This window comes from Macaca thibetana, chromosome 15, assembly GCF_024542745.1.
Source record: "Macaca thibetana thibetana isolate TM-01 chromosome 15, ASM2454274v1, whole genome shotgun sequence".
Lineage (NCBI taxonomy): Eukaryota > Metazoa > Chordata > Mammalia > Primates > Cercopithecidae > Macaca > Macaca thibetana.
Window position 1 is genome coordinate 108306696 of NC_065592.1, and position 22688 is coordinate 108329383.

General features: G+C 41.3%; 1 protein-coding gene across 15 annotated transcripts in view; it reads left to right on the forward strand.

Moving 5' to 3' along the window:
• Positions 1-22688, forward strand: part of CDC14B (cell division cycle 14B) — a 125186-nt gene that overhangs the window by 78221 nt on the left and 24277 nt on the right. For 14 of the 15 annotated variants that reach the window (XR_007719904.1, XM_050761789.1, XM_050761795.1 and 11 more), the window contains 7 exons: positions 335-401; positions 3712-3774; positions 8299-8386; positions 8682-8912; positions 19437-19575; positions 19742-19901; positions 20550-20647. Coding sequence is in view for 14 of the 15 variants with exons in the window: in XM_050761789.1 (XP_050617746.1) it covers positions 335-401; positions 3712-3774; positions 8299-8386; positions 8682-8912; positions 19437-19575; positions 19742-19901; positions 20550-20647 (846 nt within the window). In the remaining variant the exon portion in view is untranslated. The remainder of the gene's footprint in view (positions 1-334; positions 402-3711; positions 3775-8298; positions 8387-8681; positions 8913-19436; positions 19576-19741; positions 19902-20549; positions 20648-22688) is intronic. The other variant, XM_050761796.1, reaches the window with a different exon arrangement.

The window sequence follows — 22688 nt, forward strand, 5'->3', positions numbered from 1 at the left end:
CCTTTTAGGGGGAGAGATAGGTATTGATTTGTTGAATTCAAGAAGGTAGCTCAGCTATTAGAGCCAAAAATAATCCAGAGAGAACATTTGAAATTTAGAAAGTGGTCATTATTGATCCAGGCCCATGAAACAGCACCTATTGGAATAGGTAGAAACTGCAGTGAAATTTGTAATTGATTTATCTTTTATTTAAAAAGTCAAAAGACAAGATTTTTTTCTTCTTGATAATGGTTCTGAGTACACCTTTGATTTTAAATTTCTAGTCAGCTTTGTCTTAGGTAAGTGTAATTGCAGAAAAGTAACTGACCTGTATTTTATTACTTTTGGGTTTCAGAGATGCTGCCTATGGAAGTTGCAATTTCTACATTACACTTCTTGACTGTTTTCATGCAGTAAAGAAGGTAAGTGACATGTAGGATGCACCCAGTGTTGTGTTGAGGAACTAACATGTGGTCCAAGAAGACTAGGCCTTCTTCCCGAGATCTTTTTGTTAGCGTTTTTTCCAAGATGTGTATGGTGACAGAGGTGTACGCATTTCCCAACTAATGTCAGAATGAGACCAAACCAGGAAACGGTTTATTCTGAATTTCTGAGCGCTTCTGTGTATAAGTTGGGGGAAAAGTCACTTAAGAAACAGGGAAAATAAGAGTTATACAACTAGGTTCTAGATCCAGAATTGGTTTTGAGTATATTGTGATCTAAAAGAACAAAAGTAAGGATGACTGGTTTACTGGTAATTTCTCTTTGATTTGTGTATTCTACATACCTGATTCCCGCCAATACGATTACCACAGACGTAACCCAGTCACTGTCAAACACTTCCTTTTTGTTTCCCCAGGCGTTCAGTTTCTAGTTCAACAGAATTTGAATGCCTCATTTAGTTTGTTATACGGTTTTCTATGAAGCTAAGTGGGTCACGGCTGCTTTGTCAAACTATTTCCAAGTGATTTCTTGGGGTTATGACCAGGGCCGCTGTGTTGATTCCAGGGGACATGCCCATCACGTTCTACGTGAACAGGGTCCCCGGGGGTTACACAGTGCAGCAAGTCCTGGTATTAATGTCAGGACAGCACAAGAAACTAGAATGGTAAATCAGTAGCCCATAGATCAAATAAGCCTTTGACAGCATCTCAAGTTTTCTTTCTTTTTTTTTTTTTTTTTTGAGACAGAGTCTGGCTCTGTCACCCAGGCTGGAGTGCAGTGGCCGGATCTCAGCTCACTGCAAGCTCTGCCTCCCGGGTTTACGCCATTCTCCTGCCTCAGCCTCCCGAGTAGCTGGGACTACAGGCGCCCGCCACCTCGCCCAGCTAGTTTTTTGTATTCTTTTTTTTTTTTTTTTTTTTTTTTTTTTTGAGACAGAGTCTTGCTCTGTCGCCCAGCCCAGGCTGGAGTGCAGTGGCGCTATCTTGGCTCACTGCAAGCTCCGCCTCCCGGGTTCACGCCATTCTCCTGCCTCAGCCTCCCGAGTAGCTGGGACTACAGGCGCCCACAACCGCGCCCGGCTAATTTTTTGTATTTTTAGTAGAGACAGGGTTTCACCGTGGTCTCGATCTCCTGACCTTGTGATCCGCCCGCCTCGGCCTCCCAAAGTGCTGGAATTACAGGCGTGAGCCACCGCGCCCGGCCCAAGTTTTTTGTATTCTTTAGTAGAGACGGGGTTTCACCATGTTAGCCAGGATGGTCTCGATCTCCTGACCTCGTGATCCGCCCGTCTCGGCCTCCCAAAGTGCTTGAGCCACCGCGCCCGGCCTCAAGTTTTCTGTAACTTGTGCTTTTAGAGCCAAAAGGAACCCAGGTTTACTTTCTTGTATAATGAAACATGGTGGCTTGCTGGGAATTGTGACCGACATGTCTTAAAACGAGAGGACTAATCAGCATACAAATTCAGAAACGAATTAGTATACTTTTTTTCCTGTATCAATCAGTGAGGTATGGGAACATAATTTGTTTGGATTTGAATCCAGTACCTGTGGGGTATGGAGCTGATTGGGGTAGTTGCCATGGGCTCTGAGGCGGCTCCATGGGCCCTCAGTGTGGGCAGGTACGGGCCACTAGTGGAAATGTGGAGACCAAAGGGCAACAGGGGTAAATGGTACCTTCTGGTTGCAGTTGCAGCCCCTGCCAGGTGGGCTCGTGCAGGTAGGTACACTCACCTGTAAAAAGAGAAAAGCAAAGCTTTGAGGGCTTTGGAAATGATCTATTATTATAACACCATATCGCAGCTTCTATTGTTATGTTTTGGCTTTTTTTTTTTTAATTGGGTATTGCACCCGAAGTCAATTAGCTGGTATGATAGGTCAAAGATTGCCCTTTTCCTACTATATTTTGGGTTTTTTAAATTATTTTTTTTTTTTCTGTGATGCTTGGCTAATTTTTGTATTTTTTTTGTGGAGACGAAGTATCACTATGTTGCCTAGGCTGGTCTCGAACTCCTGAGCTCAAGTGATCCACTCACCCTGGCCTCCCAGAGTACTAGGATTATAGGCGTGCACCACTGCACCCAACCACTATATTTAGTTTTATTTAAGGGTCACTAGCTTCTGTTTTTCAGTGTCAACATTTTTTATTTGTGACTGACTTTGAATATTGCATATATGAAGAAACATGCATCAATGTAATTATGTTTTCAGTGTGATCCACTTCCAATAAGATCACCTCGTGAAATTCAAAGGAAAATAGGAATTCCTTATAAACTACTTTTTTATTGTTTCATTCTATTAGGAATAGCTGTAGTCCAAAATCATGAAATATATTGAAGTCAAGGAAATAAATTTTGTGATTGACTTAGTCTTGGGATTAGTGTTAAAATAACTCTATAAGATGAAGACCCTTTTAGTTGGTATTCTCGCCTTCTTATTTTACATTTGCATTTCAGTAGTTTACATTTTGAAAACTGGGTGTACAAAAGCCCCCTCTTTGAACCAAGAATACCTTGTGGATCAAGAGTTCTTGCTTCCCTGCTGTTTGTCTCAGTGATCAGCAAGCTGGGAGGACATTTCTCAGAGGCCGCCAGCTCTGTTTGTCCTTGTCTCAGAAAATAGACAGTCTGCTTATTTTGGTTAGCATACTCTGCGTGCTGTCACACAGAGTGAAGCTATAGGATAGGACAGAAAATGTTTTGTTTTATTCCTATGGAAACAATAACTTTTTTCCTCAAAATTTTTTATTTTAGTGTTGATGTCAGAGCTGTGTTTAGTTTAGGGAACATTGACTAAAGACTGTTCAGAAGTTGAAAATGAAGATATGGATGAAGTATGAGGGCTTTGTTTGGGATAAACTAGCCCATGGATTCTCTCCTCTTTCTTATTGATGTAGAGACCATTGGGTTGTGTATTATATTTGAATCCTAAACTTCTGAATTTTCAACCAAGGGTGGTGGTGATCTGGTAAGAGAAGAGGATTACTTTCAGGGCATGATTACTTAACAATGCATGGATAGGGTGATTGGTGAATGAAAGTAAAAAAAGCACATCTCACAAAATCCAAACAAAACACAACAAACTCATTATATATAGTTATAACTAATTGCCATATAAAAGCAGCATTTAGAAGATGCCTCCCACTTCCTTTGAAAGCTGTTCAAGGGAAAGTAATCTGATTATGACAATACTTTCTTGGGGGGGCCCCCTGATATTTAGTATTCTGAAATTGGATAGGAAACTGTTTTCTTACTTGCATCCTTGTTCTTAAAAGCTTTCTTTTGGATTTTAGGCAATGCAGTATGGCTTCCTTAATTTCAACTCATTTAACCTTGATGAATATGAACACTATGAAGTAAGTCTTCAAGGATCATGTTTTCAACTCTTTCCCGCCTCCCCCCCCCCCCAGCTTTATTGAGGGGAATAATTGACAAATAAAACTTACATATACTTAAGATGTACAAAGTAATGTTTTGATATATGTATCACCATGAAATTATTACCTAATCAAGCTAATTAGCATATTCATCACCTCACATAATTTAGTCTTTTGGTGTGTGGGATGAGAATACCTGAGAGATACTCTAGCAGATGTCAGGCATACAGTACACACATTAGATCTCCAGAGTTTACTCATCCTCTTATGGTTTGTACTCTGACCAAAATTTCTCTGCCTGTTTTTAATCTTTCTTTCTTAAAATTGAAAAAAGAGAGAGAGAGACCAAGTCTCGCTCTGTTACCTAGGCTGAAGTGCAGTGATGTGCATGGCTCACTGCATGGCTCCCTGCAGCCTTGAACTTCTGGGCTTAAATGATCCTCTTTCTTCAGCCTCCCAAGTAGCTGGAATCACAGGTACGTACCACCATGCCTGGCTAATTTTTTTATTTTTATTTTTGTAGAGATGGGGTTTCACTTTGTTGCCTGTACTAGACTCGAACTCCTGGCCTCAAGCACTTCTCCCACCTTGGCCTCCCAAAGTGCTAGGATTACAGACATGTGCCACTGTGCACGACCCTGTTTTTAGCTTTCTTAATCACCTGTTTCACTTACAGAAGCAATATTCTTGGTTTGTTTTAGATGTGTATAGAGTGAAAAAAAGTCAAGTCTTCATCTTCTTATCGCTATTTCTCCAGTCCCAATTCTCGGTGGGAATTTCTGCATTTGATGCACAATTCCAGAGTGAATGAGTGTGCCGCTGTATGTTCTTTATACTGTTCAGTTTAAATGTATTTTAGTATTGATGACTGTCGCACAGTGACTGAGATGCTTTTAAAACCCTTAGCGTAGAATATGATGAGATGAATAGTCATTATACACCTAATTATCTCTGGAAAATATCTTTGTCTTTACCATACCTTCTTTTTGTCAGGATGCTTCTGGTTGCAAGTTACAGAAAGTAAACACAAATAACTTAAATTAAAAAGGAAAAATTTGCCAGGCACAGTGGCTCATGCCTGTAATCCTAGCATTTTGGGAGGCCTAGGTGGGCGGATTGCCTGAGCTCAGGAGTTCGAGACCAGCCTGGGCAACATGGTGAAACCCCATCTCTAAAATACAAAAAGTTAGCCAGGCGTGGTGGTGTGTGCCTGTGGTCCCAGCTACTCAGGAGGCTGAGGCAAGAGAATCACTTGAACCCTGGAGGCAGAGGTTGCTGTGAGCCGAGATTACCTCACTGCACTCTAGCCTGGGTGACAGAACGAGATTCTGTCTCAAAAAAAGGGGAAAAATTTACTGGATTACATAATTAAAAGTCCAGAAACAGGTTTGGCTTCTAGCATAGCCCTTCAGGTGCTCAGACACTTGATCAGAAATTGGACTTGAAGCTAGTTTTATTCTCAGGCCAGCCTCTCCGGTAGTGGACAGATGGCCGCCAGCACCTTTGATCTGCCAGTTTGGCAAAATGATCAGAAGAGTGTAATCTTAGCTCCATTAGAAGGCCCAGGAATGCCTCTCACTGACCTGACTCCCAGCGTGTGCCCATCTCTGCAGCAGCCTGTGTTCTTTGGCAGGGCAGGGCTAAGGAATACTCCGGCCAGCCTTACTTCTCTGGCCATCCCGGGAGCCTGGGACACGGGGTCAGCGCCATCAAACCAGCCGGACCAAAAAAAATTTGTTTTCTAACAGATTTATTTTTATTTTATTTTATTTTTCTTTCTTTCTTTTTCAGAGACAAGGTCTCACTCTGCTGCCCAGGCTAGAGTGCAGTGGTGCAATCTTGGCTCACTGCAGTCTCAACCTTCTGGGGTCAAGTGATCCTCTCACCTCAGCCTCCCAGTAGCAGGGACTACAGGCACACGCCACCATGCCCAGCTAATTTTTAAATTTTTCGTAGAGATGGGATTTCGCCACGTTTCCCAGGCTGGTCACAAACTCCTGCGCTCGAGGGATCTACTTGCCTCGGTCTCCCAAAGTGCTGGGATTACAAATGTGAGCCACCGTACCCAACCACACAACATTTCTTAAAAAGATAGGACAGGGCCAGGGAGAGATAAGCCAGGCAAAACCACAGGTGTGTTCTATGTTTTTTAACATATATATGTATTTTTAAAAGAATAAGTAATTTGATTCTACAGCTTCATCCTCCAAATAGGGAATGAGTAAGATACTGTGCTAAAGGCCTGTTCAGCCCAGAGCAGTTGTAGCCTCCTGTCGTCTTAGCCTGCTGTAGTTACCCTGAGCAGACTTGCTCCCCAGCAATGGGGAGGCGATTCCTCAAACAGCAGCACTTCATGTAGCAGCATCTTCAATCCTCAGAGAACTCTTTTTCACAATGTCTGAAGTAAATATGATTTCAAACTCTTATGTATAACTGAACTATTTTTTCAATTTCAGGTAATAGTGACACTCAGTTGTTACTGTGATGTACCAAAGATGTAAGAATACATTGTAGGATTCATTAGGGCCAACCCCGTCTTTACTTCTCTGATAGCAGTCCATTTCTAAAGTACAATGTATGTTTAACTAGCACCTTAAACTTACAGAATGTAGCTAAATTAGTAACACCTTTTTTGTGGTTGTCCTTTAAAATTTAAAACAAGTTACTTTGTCTAGGTAAGCAAAACTGCTAAAAACACTAGTTGGTATTTGTTCCTTTTGCAGTGATGCCTTTGTATGCTGTTAATGAATAATATAGGCACTAAGTAACTCCCCTGTCACTACTGTAGAGATTGGAGGGTCCGGGCTGGGGGGTAGCAGGGACACGCCACAGATGTCTTCACCTCCATGAAGCTGTGTGGTAACACAGGGAACTGTTCAGGTTCCCATACACCAGTTTTGTTCAGTTATTATAGTGTATTTAGAAATTGGGGATAGTGTCTTTCATTGATTCTACAATGCCCATTTTTTCCTGTTTCAGCTCCTCCGAATTCAGGATGTATCTTAATTAATGGCATCAGCAATTCAGTGAAATCTAGTTGTTGCCAACAACTGATCACGAGTTTCTTATTTAAAAGTCCGGATTTCTGATTTCACTTTAAAATTGGAATATCTGGCAACAGCTGCCCTCATTCCTGCTTTGACCTTTTCTTTTCTTTTTTTTTTTAAGAGATAGGGTCTCACTATGTTGCCCAGGCTGGACTCAAATTCCTAGGCTTAAGTGATCCTTCTGCCTCAGCCTCCCAAGTAGCTAGGACTACAGGTGCACGCCACTGCACCCGGCTGCTTAGACCTTTGTATTATGGAACATGGGCTGACTGATTCCCCATGTTGATCATTAAGTCCAGTAAGCTGGTGTGGGGTTACCTGCCTGGTCCCTGAAGATATTCAAGAAACTCTATTACTTAACTCATTTTTAGGTACATGTAGAAACACCCCAATTGCAAAGCTAATTTATCTGTTGTTTTTAATCACGAGTTGTCTCCTTCTCCACCATAAAGCGTCTTCTACTTCCTGCTTAAGTATCTCTTGTCCGTTTCATTCAGAGAGAAGTTTCTATTATTGTTCAATTTGAACTATATCTGTGTTATAATAGTAATGGTAACTCAATCCAAAGGACCTAATAACAGGAAGTAACATGTCTTATATATCAGTTTATATTTGTTTTTTTGTAGGGACATACTGTGATCTCGGTGTAGTTGTAATTTTGAGTTTCCTGGTGGGTTTAGTGAATTTATTTATTATTTTTATTATTTTTATTTTTTGAGACGGAGTTTCGCTCTTGTTGCCCAGGCTGGAGTGCAATGGCACCATCTCGGCTCACCACAACTTCTGCCTCCTGGGTTCAAGCAAGTCTCCTGCCTCAGCCTCCCAAGTAACTGGGATTACAGGCATGCGCCACCATGCCCAGCTGATATTGTAGTTTTAGTAGAGACAGGATTTCTCCAGTTGGTCAGACTGATCACGAACAAATGAACTTTTTAAATTGGTTACCTTATTAAATAGCTAGGAAAATAGTGGAAAGACAGTCTCTGTAAGTAGGTAAGTAAGTAAATATTGGGAAGCCAGAAACCTAAGTAGTCTTTCAAAAATCCTTTGTGGAGTCAAGATTACTCATGTTGGAAACCAGTTAGTCATTCAGGAAAACAGGGAAGTTCCCAGATTCCTTATACTGGAAAAGTTTGCTTGCTTGCTTATTAATTAGCAGCAATGAAATGAGAATCGATTCAGATAAAATAGCCAAATAGTGTATTTGTATGACAGCAGTCAGCTCTGTATTCCAAGGGCTGATACCCTAGCAATGAAACACTGTTAAAAGAAGGTGATTAGGACCAGGATATATGTCCAGTAGCAGGGCAAATTGAGATTCGTGTCTCATGGCAATTTGTAAACAGCTTTTCCGCTAAAGCAGATGAGTTGAAGTACTTCAGAGACTTGGGCTTGAGTAGAGAGATTGTGGGGAGATTACGTTTAAAAATGAATTGTGCTGGTCTTCCCCTTACAGAAAGCAGAAAATGGAGATTTAAATTGGATAATACCAGACCGATTTATTGCCTTCTGTGGACCTCATTCAAGAGCCAGACTTGAAAGTGGTATGTGAAATTATGGCATCAATCTCATTTTGTTATTGAAAGTATCTGTCCTGTATTTTCTTTTGAAAGAGTTACACCAAGCTTGACCAAGGGTTAATTATTTAAGCATACTTGGTCATTTCAGTACATCATTCTGACTGGATTTTAACTTTCTTTTTGTTTTGTTTTTTACAGTTATAATCAATTTGGTATTTAATTCCCAGTCCAGATACTGTGTCCGCTCAATTACAGGTGAAACTATTAGCCATTATTTTCTTTATGTGTTTTACAAGATCTGGTGCATTTCTTTATGTAGGTTACCACCAACATTCTCCCGAGACTTATATTCAATATTTTAAGAATCACAGTGTTACTACCATTATTCGTCTGAATAAAAGGATGTATGATGCCAAACGCTTTACGGATGCTGGCTTCGATCACCATGATCTTTTCTTTGCGGATGGCAGCACCCCTACTGATGCCATTGTCAAAGAATTCCTGGATATCTGTGAAAATGCTGAGGGTGCCATTGCAGTACATTGTAAAGGTACGTTTCCAGGGGTGGTTAAATAATAGTATATGGTATGAGTATATGAATATGTAGAAACAGACCATATTCATTTAGTTTATGTGTCAGAACACGAAACTGCCTTTATTTTTAGAGTGCCATTAAACCTTTGATTTAATATGAAAAGTATAGTAACTTATTTTCATAAGTAATTCTACAAAGACATCACATTGAAATGCATTTATTTATTCATCAAATATTTATTGGGTGCATACTATATAGTTAAGTTCTAGGATACATCAATGACTAGCATAAACTGTAAGAGCCTGTCTTTATGGAAACTATTCTTAACAAGTTGCTCTGTTTTCAGCAATTATAACAGTGCCTGGCACTTAATAGATATTTTTTGAAGAAATGAATGACTATACAATAATACATGGTATGAAGGTAGTGGGATTTATTTAACTCTCTTTGTTAGTTAATTAAGAAACAAGGAGTATAGTTTTGTTTAAAAAAATCCAATATTGGATAAAAAGCTCAGCAAGCCTTGGGGAAAGGGGGAGACTGATCTCCAGAGTTACTGCTGTATTTGTAGTTTAAAATATAATGACAAAACATCACATTTCAGTTTTTATTGAAAAATCATAAGGTATACAAAGAAACAGGGAAGTATAGCCTATACAAAGGGAAGAAATACATCCAGGCCGGGCACGGTGGCTCACTCCTATAATCCCAACACTTTGGGAGGCCAAGTTGGGTGGATCGCCTGAGGTCAGGAGTTTGAGACCAGCCTGACCAACATGGTGAAACCCCATCTCTACTAAAAATACAAAGAAATTAGCTGGATGTGGTGATGGATACCTGTAAGCCCAGCTAATTGGGAGGATGAGGCACAAAAATCACTTCAACCCGGAAGGCAGAGGTTGCAGTGAGCCGAGATTGTGCTACTGCACTCTAGCCTGGGCGATAGAACAAAAAAAAGAAGAAGAAATAAATTCACAGAAGCTGTCCCTGAGAAAGATCAGATTGTGGACTTGGTAGGCAAAAATTTTTAAATAACCATCTTAAAGATACCCAAGAGTTAAAAGAAAATGTGGGAAAAGTCAAGGAAACAATCTATTAACAAAATGTTAATAACCAGTTATAAAAAGAACACCAAAAAGAAATTCTGGAAATGAAATGTACTATAACTGAGATGAAAAATTCACTGGAGGGATTCAGAAGCATATTTGAGCAGGCAGAAGAATCAGTGAGTGTGAAGCTAGAACCATTAAAAAAACTAGCAAGTCTGAGGAACAGGAGGAATAAAGAGCATAAGATAAAGACATCACATTGAAATGCATTTATTTATTCATCAAATATTTATTGGGTGCATACTATATAGTTAAGTTCTAGGATACATCAATGACTAGCGTAAACTGTAAGAGCCTGTCTTTATGGAAACTAAACAGAATCTAAGGGACCTCTGAGACATACCCAAGTAGACCAAGATACAGATTGTGGGAGTTCCAGAAGGAGAAGAGAAATAAAGGAGCAGACAGATGATTTGACTGAAAACTCCCCAAATGTGATATATGCAAGAATATCCAAGAAACTCAACACACTCCAAGCAGGATAAACTCAGAGGCCCACGTGAACATGCATTATAATCGCGCTGTAATGACAGAGACACTCTTGAAAGCAGCAGGAGAGAAGTGACCTGCCACATACAGGGGAGGGATACATCCACTGAGATTGTCAGCAGATCTCTCATCAGGAACATCGGAGGATAGAAGGCAGTGGGTTGATATATTCAAAATGCATAAGTGGGGGGAAAACCTGTTAAGAATTCTACATCTGGCAAAACTCCTTCAAAAATAGTGGAGAAATTAAGACAGTACCCAGGCAATCAATTTGCCTTTCTGATAAAGGCAAATACATGGACCATTATAAAAGCTAGTATTATCGTAGCAAGGTAATTTGTAAAATATTATTACTGTGACTTGTAATTATTGTAACTCGCAAAAAACAAATAGAAAATCTGAATAAACCCCTAACTAGTAAGGAGATTAAGTAATCAAAAACCTCCTGAGAAAGCAAAACCTTGGACATAGTAACATCACCAGTAAATTCTACCAAACACTTAAGCGAGAGTTTTTCATCCCTAGATCTGACCTGCAAGAAATACTAAAGGGAGTCTTATAGGTTGAGATGAAAGCACACTAGACAGTAACGTACAGCCATTGGAGAAAAGGAAATAAAGATTTCTGATAAAGGCAAATACAGGGACCACTGTAAAAGCTAATATTATTGTAACAAGATAATTTGTTTTTTTTGTTTTTTTTTGTTTTTTTGTTTTTTTTTGAGACGGAGTCTTGCTTTGTCACCCAGGCTAGAGTGCAGTGGCCGGATCTCAGCTCACTGCAAGCTCCGCCTCCCAGGTTCACGCCATTCTCCTGGCTCAGCCTCCCGCGTAGCTGGGACTACAGGCGCCCGCCACCTCGCCCGGCTAGTTTTTTGTATGTTTTAGTAGAAACGACGTTTCACCATGTTAGCCAGGATGGTCTCGTTCTCCTGACCTCGTGATCCGCCCGTCTCGGCCTCCCAGAGTGCTGGGATTACAGGCTTGAGCCACCGCGCCCGGCCGATAATTTGTAAAATATTATTACTGTAACTTGTAATTATTGTAACTTGCAAATATTATACTATGTAAATTATTGTAATTTGTAAAATAATTTGTAGTTTGCAAGTAGTATCATTGTATATTATTGTATACAAAAATTGCAAGTACTATATTACTGTAATTTGTAAAACAGAGAGTAGAAAACCAGTAGAGAAAATCAACAAAACCAAGGGTTGGTTCTTTAAGAAGAATAACAAAAATGATAAACCTTTAGCTAGAATGATGAAGTATAAAAGGAAGAAGATTCAAATTGCTAAAATTAGAAATGAAAATGGCGTTACTACTGATACTGTGGAAATAAAACTGATCAGTAGTGTAAAAATGTTCAGTATCATAGGACAACAAATTGGATAATCTACATGAAATGGACAAATTTCTAGAAAAACAAAATACCAGAACTAAATCATAAAATCTGAACAGACCCCTAACTAGTAAGGAGATTATTCCAAAACCTCCTGAGAAAGCAAAGCCCTGGACATGATAGCATCACCAGTAAATTCTACCAAACACTTAAAAGACTAAAACCAGTCCTTCTCAAACTCTTCCAAAAATGTGGGGGAAAAAGAACACTTTCTAACTCAATAAGGCCAGCATTACCCTAATACCCAAAACAGAAAGACACTGCAAGATAACTATAGGCCAGTATCCCTTACGAACGTCGATGCAAAAACCTTGAACAAAATACTAGCCAATGGAATTCAGCAGCATATTTAAAAGGGTTGTGTACCATGACCAAGTAGGATTTATCCCATGATTACAAGAGTGGTTCAACATATGAAAATCAATCAGTGTAATATACCACATTAAGGACAAAAACCACACGATCATCTCAATGCACAAAAGCATCTGACAAAAGTCAATACCCTTTTGTGATAAAAAACAGTGCAAACTAGGTATAGAAGGAGATTACTTCAACATAAGAACCATATGTGAAAAGCCCACAGCTAACATCATACTCAGTGGTGAAAGACTGAAAGCTTTTCCTCTGAGCCCATGAAGAAGACAAGGATGCTTGGTTTTGTGGCATCTGTTTAATACGGTAATGGAAGTTCTAGCCAAAGCAAGTAAGGAAAAAAAAAAAAAAAAAACATTGAAATTGAACAGAGGGAAGTAAAAATATCTGTTTGCAGATGAGATGACTTGTATGTATTATAGAAAACCCTGGGCCAGGTGCAGTGGCTCATGGCTGTAATCCTAGCACTTTGGGAGGCCAAGGCTGGTGGATTGCCTGAGCTCAGGAGTTCGAGACCAGCCTGGACAACACGGTGAAACCCCGCCTCCACTAAAATACAAAAAAAAAAAAAAAAAAAGCTGGGCGAGGTGCATGTGCCTGTAGTCCCAGCTACTTTGGAGGCTAAGGCAGGGGAATTGCTTGAATCTGGGAGATGGAGGTTGCAGTGAGCCAAGATTGTGCAACTGCACTCCAGCCTGGGGGACAGAGCAAGACTTTTGTCTCCAAAAAAAAAAAAGGAAAAACCCTCAAGATTACACACACACCCCACCAAGCCCCTGCTAGAACTAATAAATGAGTGCAGCAAAGAAGTGGCAGCATATAAAATCAACAAGCAAAAATCCCTTGTTTCTAAGCCCTGACAATAAAAATCTAAAAAAGAAACTAAGAGTACAGTTTCATTTGTAATAGCATCAAGAAGAATCAAATATTGGGGAATTAACCAAGGAGATGAAAGATTTATTTAAAACATTTTTGAGAAAAATTAAAGAAGATATAATTAAATGTAATAACATCACATTTGTCCACTGGGTGACTTAATATTGTTAACATGTCAGTATTGCCCAAAGAGATAGACAGATTCAATGCAAGCCTGTCAAAATTCCAACATTGCTTGCAAAAATAGAAAAATGATTCTGAAATTCATTTGGGAATCTCAAGGGATGCCAAATGGCCAAAACAATCTTGAAAAGGAATAAAAAGGTTGGAGGACTCACTTTCTGGTTTCAAAACTTCATCATACAGGTTGGGCATGGTAGCTTAACACCTGTAATCCCAGTACTTGGGGAGGCTGAGGCAGAAGGATTACTTGAGCCCAGGAGTTTAAGACTACCCTGGACAACATGGCAAAACCCCATCTCTACTAAAAAATACAAAAATTAACTGGGCATGGTGGTGTGTACCCCGTAGTCCCAGCTACTTGGGAAGCTGAGATGGGAGGATCCCTTGAACCTGGGAGGTTGAGGCTGCAGTGAGCCATGATTGTGCGGTTGCACTCCAGCCTGGGCGACATAGTGAGACCCTGTCTCAAAAAAAAAAAAAAAAAAAAGCTTGGTGCAAAGCTACATCAATCAAGATTGTGTGGTACCGGCATAAAGACAGATATAAAGACCAGTGAGATAGAATAGAGAGCTCAGAAATAAATCCTTGTGTATATGGTCAAATGACATTCAAGAAGGATACAGACACCACTCAATGGAGAAAGGACAGTCTTTTCAACAAATGGTGCCGGGAAAAGCTGATATCCACATGTAAAAAATAATACCATGTACAAAAATTAACTCAAAGTGGATCAAGGACCTAAATATAGGACCTAAAACTATAAAAGTCTTAGAAGAAAAAGAGGGTGAAAACTTCATGATATTAGATTTGGCAGTAATATGACACCAAAGGCACTGACAATAAAAGAACAGCCAAATTGGGCTATATAAAATTTAAAACTTTTGTGCACCAAAGTGTACTATCAGCAGAGTAACAAGGTAGCCCATGGATTGGGAGAAAATATTTGCAGATCACATCTGATGAGGGATTAACATCCAGAAGATACAGAGAAAACTCCTAAAAACTGCAACAAAACCCAGTTCATAAATGGGAAAAGGACTTGAATACACATTTCTCCAAAGATATAAAGGACCAGTAAGCACATGCAAAATTCTTAGCATTTTTGACTTGTAGGGAAAGTCAAATCACAACCACAATGAGATACCACTTTACACCCATTGGGATGGCTATGATCTAAAAGAACAAAAATATCACCACCAGAAAATTTCAAGTGTTAGTGAGGATATGAAGAAATTAGAAGCCTTGTGTACTGCTAGTGGGAATATAAAACAATACAGCTGCTATGGAAAATGGTGTGGCAGTTCCTGAAAAAATTAATGTCATTCAGCATAGGTGGTTATATGCCCAGAAACAATTGACAGCAGGGATATGAACAGATATTTTTACACCCATGTTTATAACAGCATTCTTCTTCTTCTTCTTCTTCTTCTTCTTCTTCCTTCTTCCTTCTTCCTTCTTCCTTCTTCCTTCTTCCTTCTTCTTCTTCCTTCTTCCTTCTTCTTCCTTCTTCCTTCGTCCTTCGTCCTTCCTCTTCCTCCTCTTCTCCTCCTCCTCTTCCTCTTCCTCTTCCTCTTCTTTCCTTCTTCTTCCTTTTTTTTTTGAGATGGATTTTCACTCTTATTTCCCAGGCTGAAGTGCAATAGTGCAATCTCGGCTCACTGCAGCCTCCGCCTCCTGGGTTCAAGTGATTCTCCTGCCTCAGCCTCCACAGTAGCTGGGATGACAGGCACGCACCACCACATCCAACTAGTTTTTGTATTTTTAGTAGAGACAGGGTTTCACCATGTTGGCCAGTCTGGTCTCAAACTCCTGACCTCAAGCAGTCCACCCAACTCAGCCTCCCACAGTTCTGGGATTACAGGTGTGAGCCACCGCACCCAGCCAGCAGCATTACTCTTAATAGCCAAAAGGTGGAAGCAATCCAGGTTTCCATCAGAGGAAGGCTAAAGAAATGGCTAAAGAAAATGTGCTATATCCGCCGGGCGCGGTGGCTCAAGCCTGTAATCCCAGCACTTTGCGAGGCCAAGACAGGCGGATCACTAGGTCAGGAGTTCAAGACCATCCTGACTAACGCAGTGAAACCCCGTCTCTACTAAAAAAAAATACAAAAAACTAGCCGGGCGTGGTGGCGGGCGCCTGTAGTCCCAACTACTGGGGAGGCTGAGGCAGGAGAATGGCATAAACCTGGGAGGCGGAGCTTGCAGTGAGCTGAGATCCGGCCACTGCACTCCAGCCTGGGCGACAGAGCGAGACTCCGTCTCAAAAAAAAAGAGAAAATGTTCTATATCATACAGCAGAATATTTTGCATCCTTAGAAATGAAGAAAATTCTGACACATGTACTGCAACATGGCCGAACCTTAAAGATAATAGGCCAACTTAGGTCTGCTAGTCAGAAGAGGGCAGATACTGTATGAATCCACTTGTATGTGATACTCGGGGTAAGAGAAAGTAGAATGGTGGTTGCCAGGGCCTGAGGGGAGGCAGGGATTGGTAGTTATTGTTTAATGGGTCCAGAGTTTCCGTTTTGCAAGATGAAATATGTTCTGAAGATGGATGGTGGTAATGTTTGTACAACAATGTGAATGCACTTAATGCTACTGAACTGGACACATAAAAAGTGGTTAAATTGATAGTCAGAAACTGACAGTAAGGAAATGTAAGTTTCTGAATTAACTGATACAGGATTTAAAATAACTGTCTTAAACATGTTCAGTGAGCTAAAAGAGAATTCAGACAACTAAATGAAATCAGGAAAATGATACATGAAGAAAAATGGTAAATTTTATGTTATGTATATTTTACTCCAATTTTTAAACATAATTAAAACAAAATTCAGCATTACTTATTTCATTTTTTAATTATAAAAAGCAGTTGAAGTTATTCTTCACCAGGGTCCTTTCGCATCCCAACCCCATCACACACCCGACATTTGACAATGTGTGGAGACCTTTTTTGAGGGTTGGGTACTACTGGCATCTGGTAGGTAGAGATCAGGGACGCTGCTAAACATCCTACAGTGTACAGGACAGCCCCTCACTATAAATAATTGTCCAGCCTCAAATGTCAGTACTGCTGAGGTTGAGATACCCTGAAATACAATGATGACCAATTAAAAGCCTAGAGAGGCTCTTGTATGATTGCATCTTTGTTTAGAGAGGAAAAATGAGAACAGTATGAAAATTGGGCTGTAGGTGAAAATTGAGAGTCACTAAGAGGTGTATTAGTCTGCTGGGGCATATCACCGGCTGGGTGGCTTAAACACCAGAAGTTAATTCTCTCACAGTTCTGGGGGCTGGAAGTCCAAGGTCAAGGCACTGGCAGGGATGTTTTCTGGGAAGGCCTCTCTCCTCGGCTTGCAGATGGCTGTTGTCTCTGAGTCTTCTCATGGTTTGTCCTCTGTTTGCACTTAACTCCTGCTGTCTGTCTCTTTTTCTTTCTTTCTTTTTTTTTTTTTTGAGACAGAGTCTCACTCTGTTGCCCAGGCTGGAGTGCAGTGGTGCAATCTCGGCTCACGGCAAGCTCTGCCTCCTGGGTTCATGCCTTTCTCCTGCCTCAGCCTCCCGAGTAACTGGGACTACAGGCTCCCACCACCACACCCGGCTAATTTTAGTAGAGACAGGGTTTCACTGTGTTAGCCAGGATGGTCTCAATCTCCGGACCTCATGATCCGCCCTCCTTGGCCTCCCAAAGTGCTGGGATTACAGGCTCGAGCCACCATGCCTGGCTCATCTCTTTCTTTTCTTAGGAGTACCCCAGTCCTATTGGATTAGGGCCCCACTCTGTGACCTTATTTACTTCCATAAAGGCCTTATCTCCAAATAGTTGTACTGGGAGTTAGAACAACATACGGATTAAGATTAGGGGAGACACAATTCACTTCATTATATTCTGCCCTCTGACCCCCCTCAAATTTATGTCCCTTCACTTCAAAAATACATTCACCCCCATCTCAACAGCTCTGAACATCTCAACTCATTCTGGCATCAACTCCAAGTTCAGAGTCTCATCTAAATAGCATTCAACTCAAGTATAGGGGAGACTTGAGGTATGATCCATCCTGAGACGTAATTCCTCCCAGCTGTGATGGTAATTCCTCCCAGCTGTGATGGTATAGGCACTGGATAGATATTCCCATTCCAAAAGGGAGAAACCAGAAGAAAGTGCTTCTAGACAAGTCCAAAACCTAGCCAGGCAAATCCCATTATATCTTAAGCCTAGAGGATCATCCTCTTTGGCTCCACGCTGTGCCCTCCACGCCCTCTTCACCCTCTAGGGTGGTGGCTTTGCCCCTGAGGGCTGTGGTCAGAGGCAGCTGGGTTCGCTGTAACTATCAGAGGTGGCCCTACCCTGTGAAATCAAGGAGTAGACAGGCTTGCCCTGAGCTTATATACTCTGTGTCTTGGTGGCAGTGGCAGCACTGGGGGTCTCTAAATTGCGCTTGGGATCATCCTTCCTTTTCTTGAAGAACAAAGAATGTTTGCATCCAGGTAGCTCTGCTTTCAGAAGTCCAAAAGCCTTACTTTGTTTTATTCCATGTCCATCCCCTTTACTGCAAGTTGCCAGTGTCTCTACTGGTATAATCCCATCTCTCTTCCTGGCTTCTGCTGAGAGGGCTGATTAAGTCCTGGGAATCTCTTTAGAGCGGAATGTTCAGCCACACCCTTGATTTTTCTCTCTGTAACACTCTTATTTTTTGCAATATGGATAGCCTGAGAATTTTCTGACTCTAGTTCCTGATTCCCTGTTGCTTAACAATTTCTTCTTTAATTTGTCTTTTTCCTTTTGCATTTTACTGTAACCAGTTAAGGAGAAATCAGGTTGTATCTTCAACACTTTCCTTATAAATCTCCTCTGCTAAATATCCAAGGTTGTCACCCACAAAGCCACTTCTCCATTTCTATTTAGTTGTTACAGTGACACCCACCTCATAATCCAAATCTGTTTTATTTAGGGTTCTCCAGAAAAACAAAGCCAGTAGGATTTTTTTTTATATGTAGGAGATTTATTAAAAGGAATTGGCTTATGCAAGTATAGATTCTGGTGAGTCCAAAATATGCAGTGTGGGCCAGCAGCCTGGAAACACAGGAGAGCTGATGGGACAGATGAAAGCCAAAGGCAGTCTCTTGCTCAGGAAAGTCAGTGTTTTTGTTCTGCCCAGGTTTTCAGGTGATTGGATGGGGCCCATTCACATTATGGAGGGAACTGTGCTTACTGAAAGTTCACCAACTTAAATGTTAATCTCCAAAGATTCATTCCGGATTGACACATAAAATTAACCATCACTGGAGGTAATAATAGTGTAGATAAGACAGGCCAGCACCAATAGAGGTTTAAAAAAATCTGAGTGAAAATATAACAAACTAGAAAATATAATTGGATGTGGGAGTAAGTGCAAAATTGCAAGCCTTTGTTTTTTCAAAGATGGTGGTACCATTTTTCTAAAATGCCCAGGGCAGAAGACACTGCACTTACTAGAATGATTGCTTAGAAAGTGATTCTCCACCTCGGCTACACATAGAATCATCTGGAAGATTTTAGGAATCTCTTTGTCCAAGCTATGCTGCACACCAGTTAAATCTAAATTCTGGGCGTAAAGCCAGGCGTGGTGGCTCAAGCCTATAATCCCAGGATTTTAGGAGGCCGAGGTGGGCGGATCACCCGAGGTGAGGTGAGTTTGAGACCAGCCTGGCCAACATGGTGAAACCCTGTCTCTACTGAAAATACAGACATTAGCCAGGTGTGGTGGCACACGCCTGTAATCCTAGCTACTTGGGAGGTTGAGGTAGAGGAATTGCTTGAGCCTGGGAGGTGAAGGTTGCAGTGAGCCGAGATCACGTCATTTCTCTCCAGCCTGCCGGGCGACAGAGCGAGACTCCATCTCAAAAATAAATAATTAAATGAAACAAATAATAAATACATTCTGGGCATGAGACCAGGCATCAGTATTTAAAAACCTCCCTAGGTGATTCCAGAGTGTAGCCAGCCTTGAGAACTGCTGTTGAGAGAAGCAGAGTCATGAGAAGCCTTTTACAAAAATTCTACCTGCCCGACAAAATCCTGGAGCACATGAGCCCAAGTTTCATTTCTGTGCTGCTTTCTTTTCCTAGCTGGCCTTGGTCGCACGGGCACTCTGATAGCATGCTACATCATGAAGCATTACAGGATGACAGCAGCCGAGACCATTGCGTGGGTCAGGATCTGCAGACCTGGCTCGGTGATTGGGCCTCAGCAGCAGTTTTTGGTGATGTAAGTAGTAGCGTACGTCTATAGTTCCAAGGGAACAAGTGGGGTTGGAATCTGATGGGGACTGGAATTTCCCTTAGTTTCCAGTAACAACGGATAGTCTGGTAGGAAGAAGTTGTTCATGTGTCTTTCTGGAAAGCTCTATTTTGATGATATTTAAATGCTCTAGGAAGCAAACAAGCCTCTGGCTGGAAGGGGACTATTTTCGTCGGAAGTTAAAGGGGCAGGAGAATGGACAACACAGAGCAGCCTTCTCCAAACTTCTCTCTGGCGTTGATGACATTTCCATAAATGGGGTCGAGAATCAAGACCAGCAAGAACCCGAACCGGTAATGAAGCTGTTTCTGTTGAGATGTTGTTACTGCTTTAACTGCTGTTGAAACCTTGTCAGGGCATGGAGAAATCTGTAGGTAAAATAATAAAGCAGTTCTTGGATGATTGTCAGTTTTTTATATTTATAACCCTCTCTAGGCACTTTTTACCCAAAATAGTGGAAACGAGGTTGTGCGTCCATAAAACTATAACTCGGCAGGTGCATAAAAGGTTGTGAAGTGAGCTCTTTAGCCAGATCTACCCCTGCCCCTCACCCCTTTTTGCCATTTCACAACAGCCGATTTAGAAAGGCAATCAGTCTCAAATGGAGAGCTTTTAGCAAATCAAGGGCTTAGGGGGCAGCAGTACCACATTAAGTGGTAGTAAGTACACTGTGAGATTTTAAAAAGAATGTTTTCAAACGTGAAAGCCCATTAACCGTCTTCACTGTTGATACGTTCTATAATGAGTGCTGGGCTGTCTCTGAAAGTCGACTTTGGCTGTCTTAAAATGTGATCTGTAGCTTGATTGTGAAAGGGAAAAATATTTTAGAGTTTGCAGAAACGTGGACTGTCTGTGTTTATGTGGATAAATTGCTGCTCTGCTTTACTGCATTAATAAGTGCAATTTAAACCATTAGCTCAGTGCTTTTTTTACTTACACAGTACAGTGACGACGATGAAATCAATGGAGTGACACAAGGTGATAGACTTCGGGCCCTGAAAAGCAGAAGACAATCAAAAACAAACGCTATTCCTCTCACGTGAGTCTGGGTTCCTTTGTTGTGGTTGATGTTTCTTTATTTTGTGTGTGGGGTCCTTGGTGAGGGTTTTTCCTGTACATTTTTCTCCATAGTTGCAAGCCCATGATGCCACTTTGAAATGTTTGCCTATGTTATTTAAAACCTAGGGGTGCTGGCCTTGGAATCTCTCAGCTGGCCCTTGTTTACCTTGGTCCTCATGAGCCTTTATGGGTGGGAAGGCGACATCAGGGATACTTTTTCTCCATGAATAATCAGCACGGGGCACCCTCCAGAGCTCAACAGCAGATGGAAAGCCCAGGATGCCAGACCTGTCCATAGTTATAAACTAGTCTATTTCTTTACATTCGCCACGTAGCAGATCATTTGTTTTGATCAGCGTGACATGACGGCTTAATGACATTACGTTGTTTTTGGGGCAACAGTGAACTGGTCTAAACTATATTTTGGGTTTTTTGTTTGTTTCTTTGGGGAATGATTTTCTAATTATAGAGGAAGATTTAGCCTGAGAATAGTAAGTGTTGCAGTTACTGAGTGTATGTGTGTCCGTGTGTACATTCTCGTGAACGTGTGTTAGTTGGGATGGAACCTGATGGAGCGTCCAAGATTATTAGAAGAATACGCAGAAGCAAACTGCATGAGCGTGGTCTTTTTTATAGGCTGCTCTTCAGTAGATGGTCCCACCTGTTTGCCACTGGATTTCTTCCTTCTAGTTACTTCCTTTTTCAGTGTGGGGCACCAGATTTCCAACCTTCTTTTTTGGGGGAAGGGAGTGTGATGGACATAGATCATTTATTCAGTAAGCATCTTGTAATATGGTAAGGAAGTATGATATAATAAACCATTTGTATTGGCAGAGAACAGGTTTTCTTTTTAACTGAAGGTAATTCCTCACTAGTATCTCGTCATAAAAATCCTGAAGTAGAATCACATGTAAGGCATGTGTCATTGTGGGCTGCTCCTCTGGGAGGTTCTTCAAAGACCCAATGCAAAGAGTTGAGTTTTGCAGTATGCAGTGTTATGTGATGTAGGGCATCCATTGTGATGCCCTTGCAGTATGCAGTGTGACGTGAATGCATGTAGGGCATCCATTGTGATGACAGGCATTTATGAAGATTTCTTTTGCAGCTTAGTGGTACTGTAGTCAATTAGACTGCTTTAAAAATGGTGCCTTTGGCCAGGCATGGTGGTTCACACCTGTAATCCCAGCACTATGGGAGACCAAGGTGGGCGAGTCACCTGAGATCAGGAGGTCAAGACCAGCCTGGGCAACATGGTGATAGCCTGTCTCTACAAAAATACAAAAATTAGCCGGGCATGATGGTGGGTGCCTATAATCCCAGCTACTCGGGAGGCTGAGGCAGGAGAATTGCTTGAATCTGGGAGGCGGAGATTGCAGTGAGCTGAGATTGCGCCATTGCAGTCCAGCCTGGGCGACAGAGTGAGAACAAACCGAAAAACAAACAAAGAAAATGTTGCCTTTTGTATAATTTATTTAACTCTGAATGTCATTTTGTTTTTAATTTCCTTATTAAAAGTCTTCATCTAAGGCCTTCATGGTTTTTCTTTGGCAGTATTGTGGTGGCTCCAGGTAATCATCCAGATACTAACTCTGGATGTGGCGGAGGCAGGCAGTGCCCTCGAGCAGTGCTCCTCTGACTTAAGTGTGCATGAGGCACCCGGCACTTGTTGAAATATGGGTTATGATTAGTGGGGTGGGGGCAAGGCCCAAGATTTCACATTTCTAGCAGAGGCTGCTGGTCCAGGGACCACACATTGAATTGCAAGCCCTAGGAAACTGATGCTTTTGTGGGTTGATTTTAGCTGTGTCCAGGTTTTTTTGTTTTGTTTTTCAGAATCAGCATCATCGTTTATTTTTTAATATTTTGTTGCCTGCTGTTCAAAAGTCAAGTTGAGAGTCAGGGGATACAAATCCTGCTTAGTCAAAAGTTTTTGTTAAATAGGCAGTTTCCTTTAGTCACCCTCTAAATCTGCTACCCTGATTAACATGAGTTCAAATCTAGCTGGGCATGGCGGTGTGCAC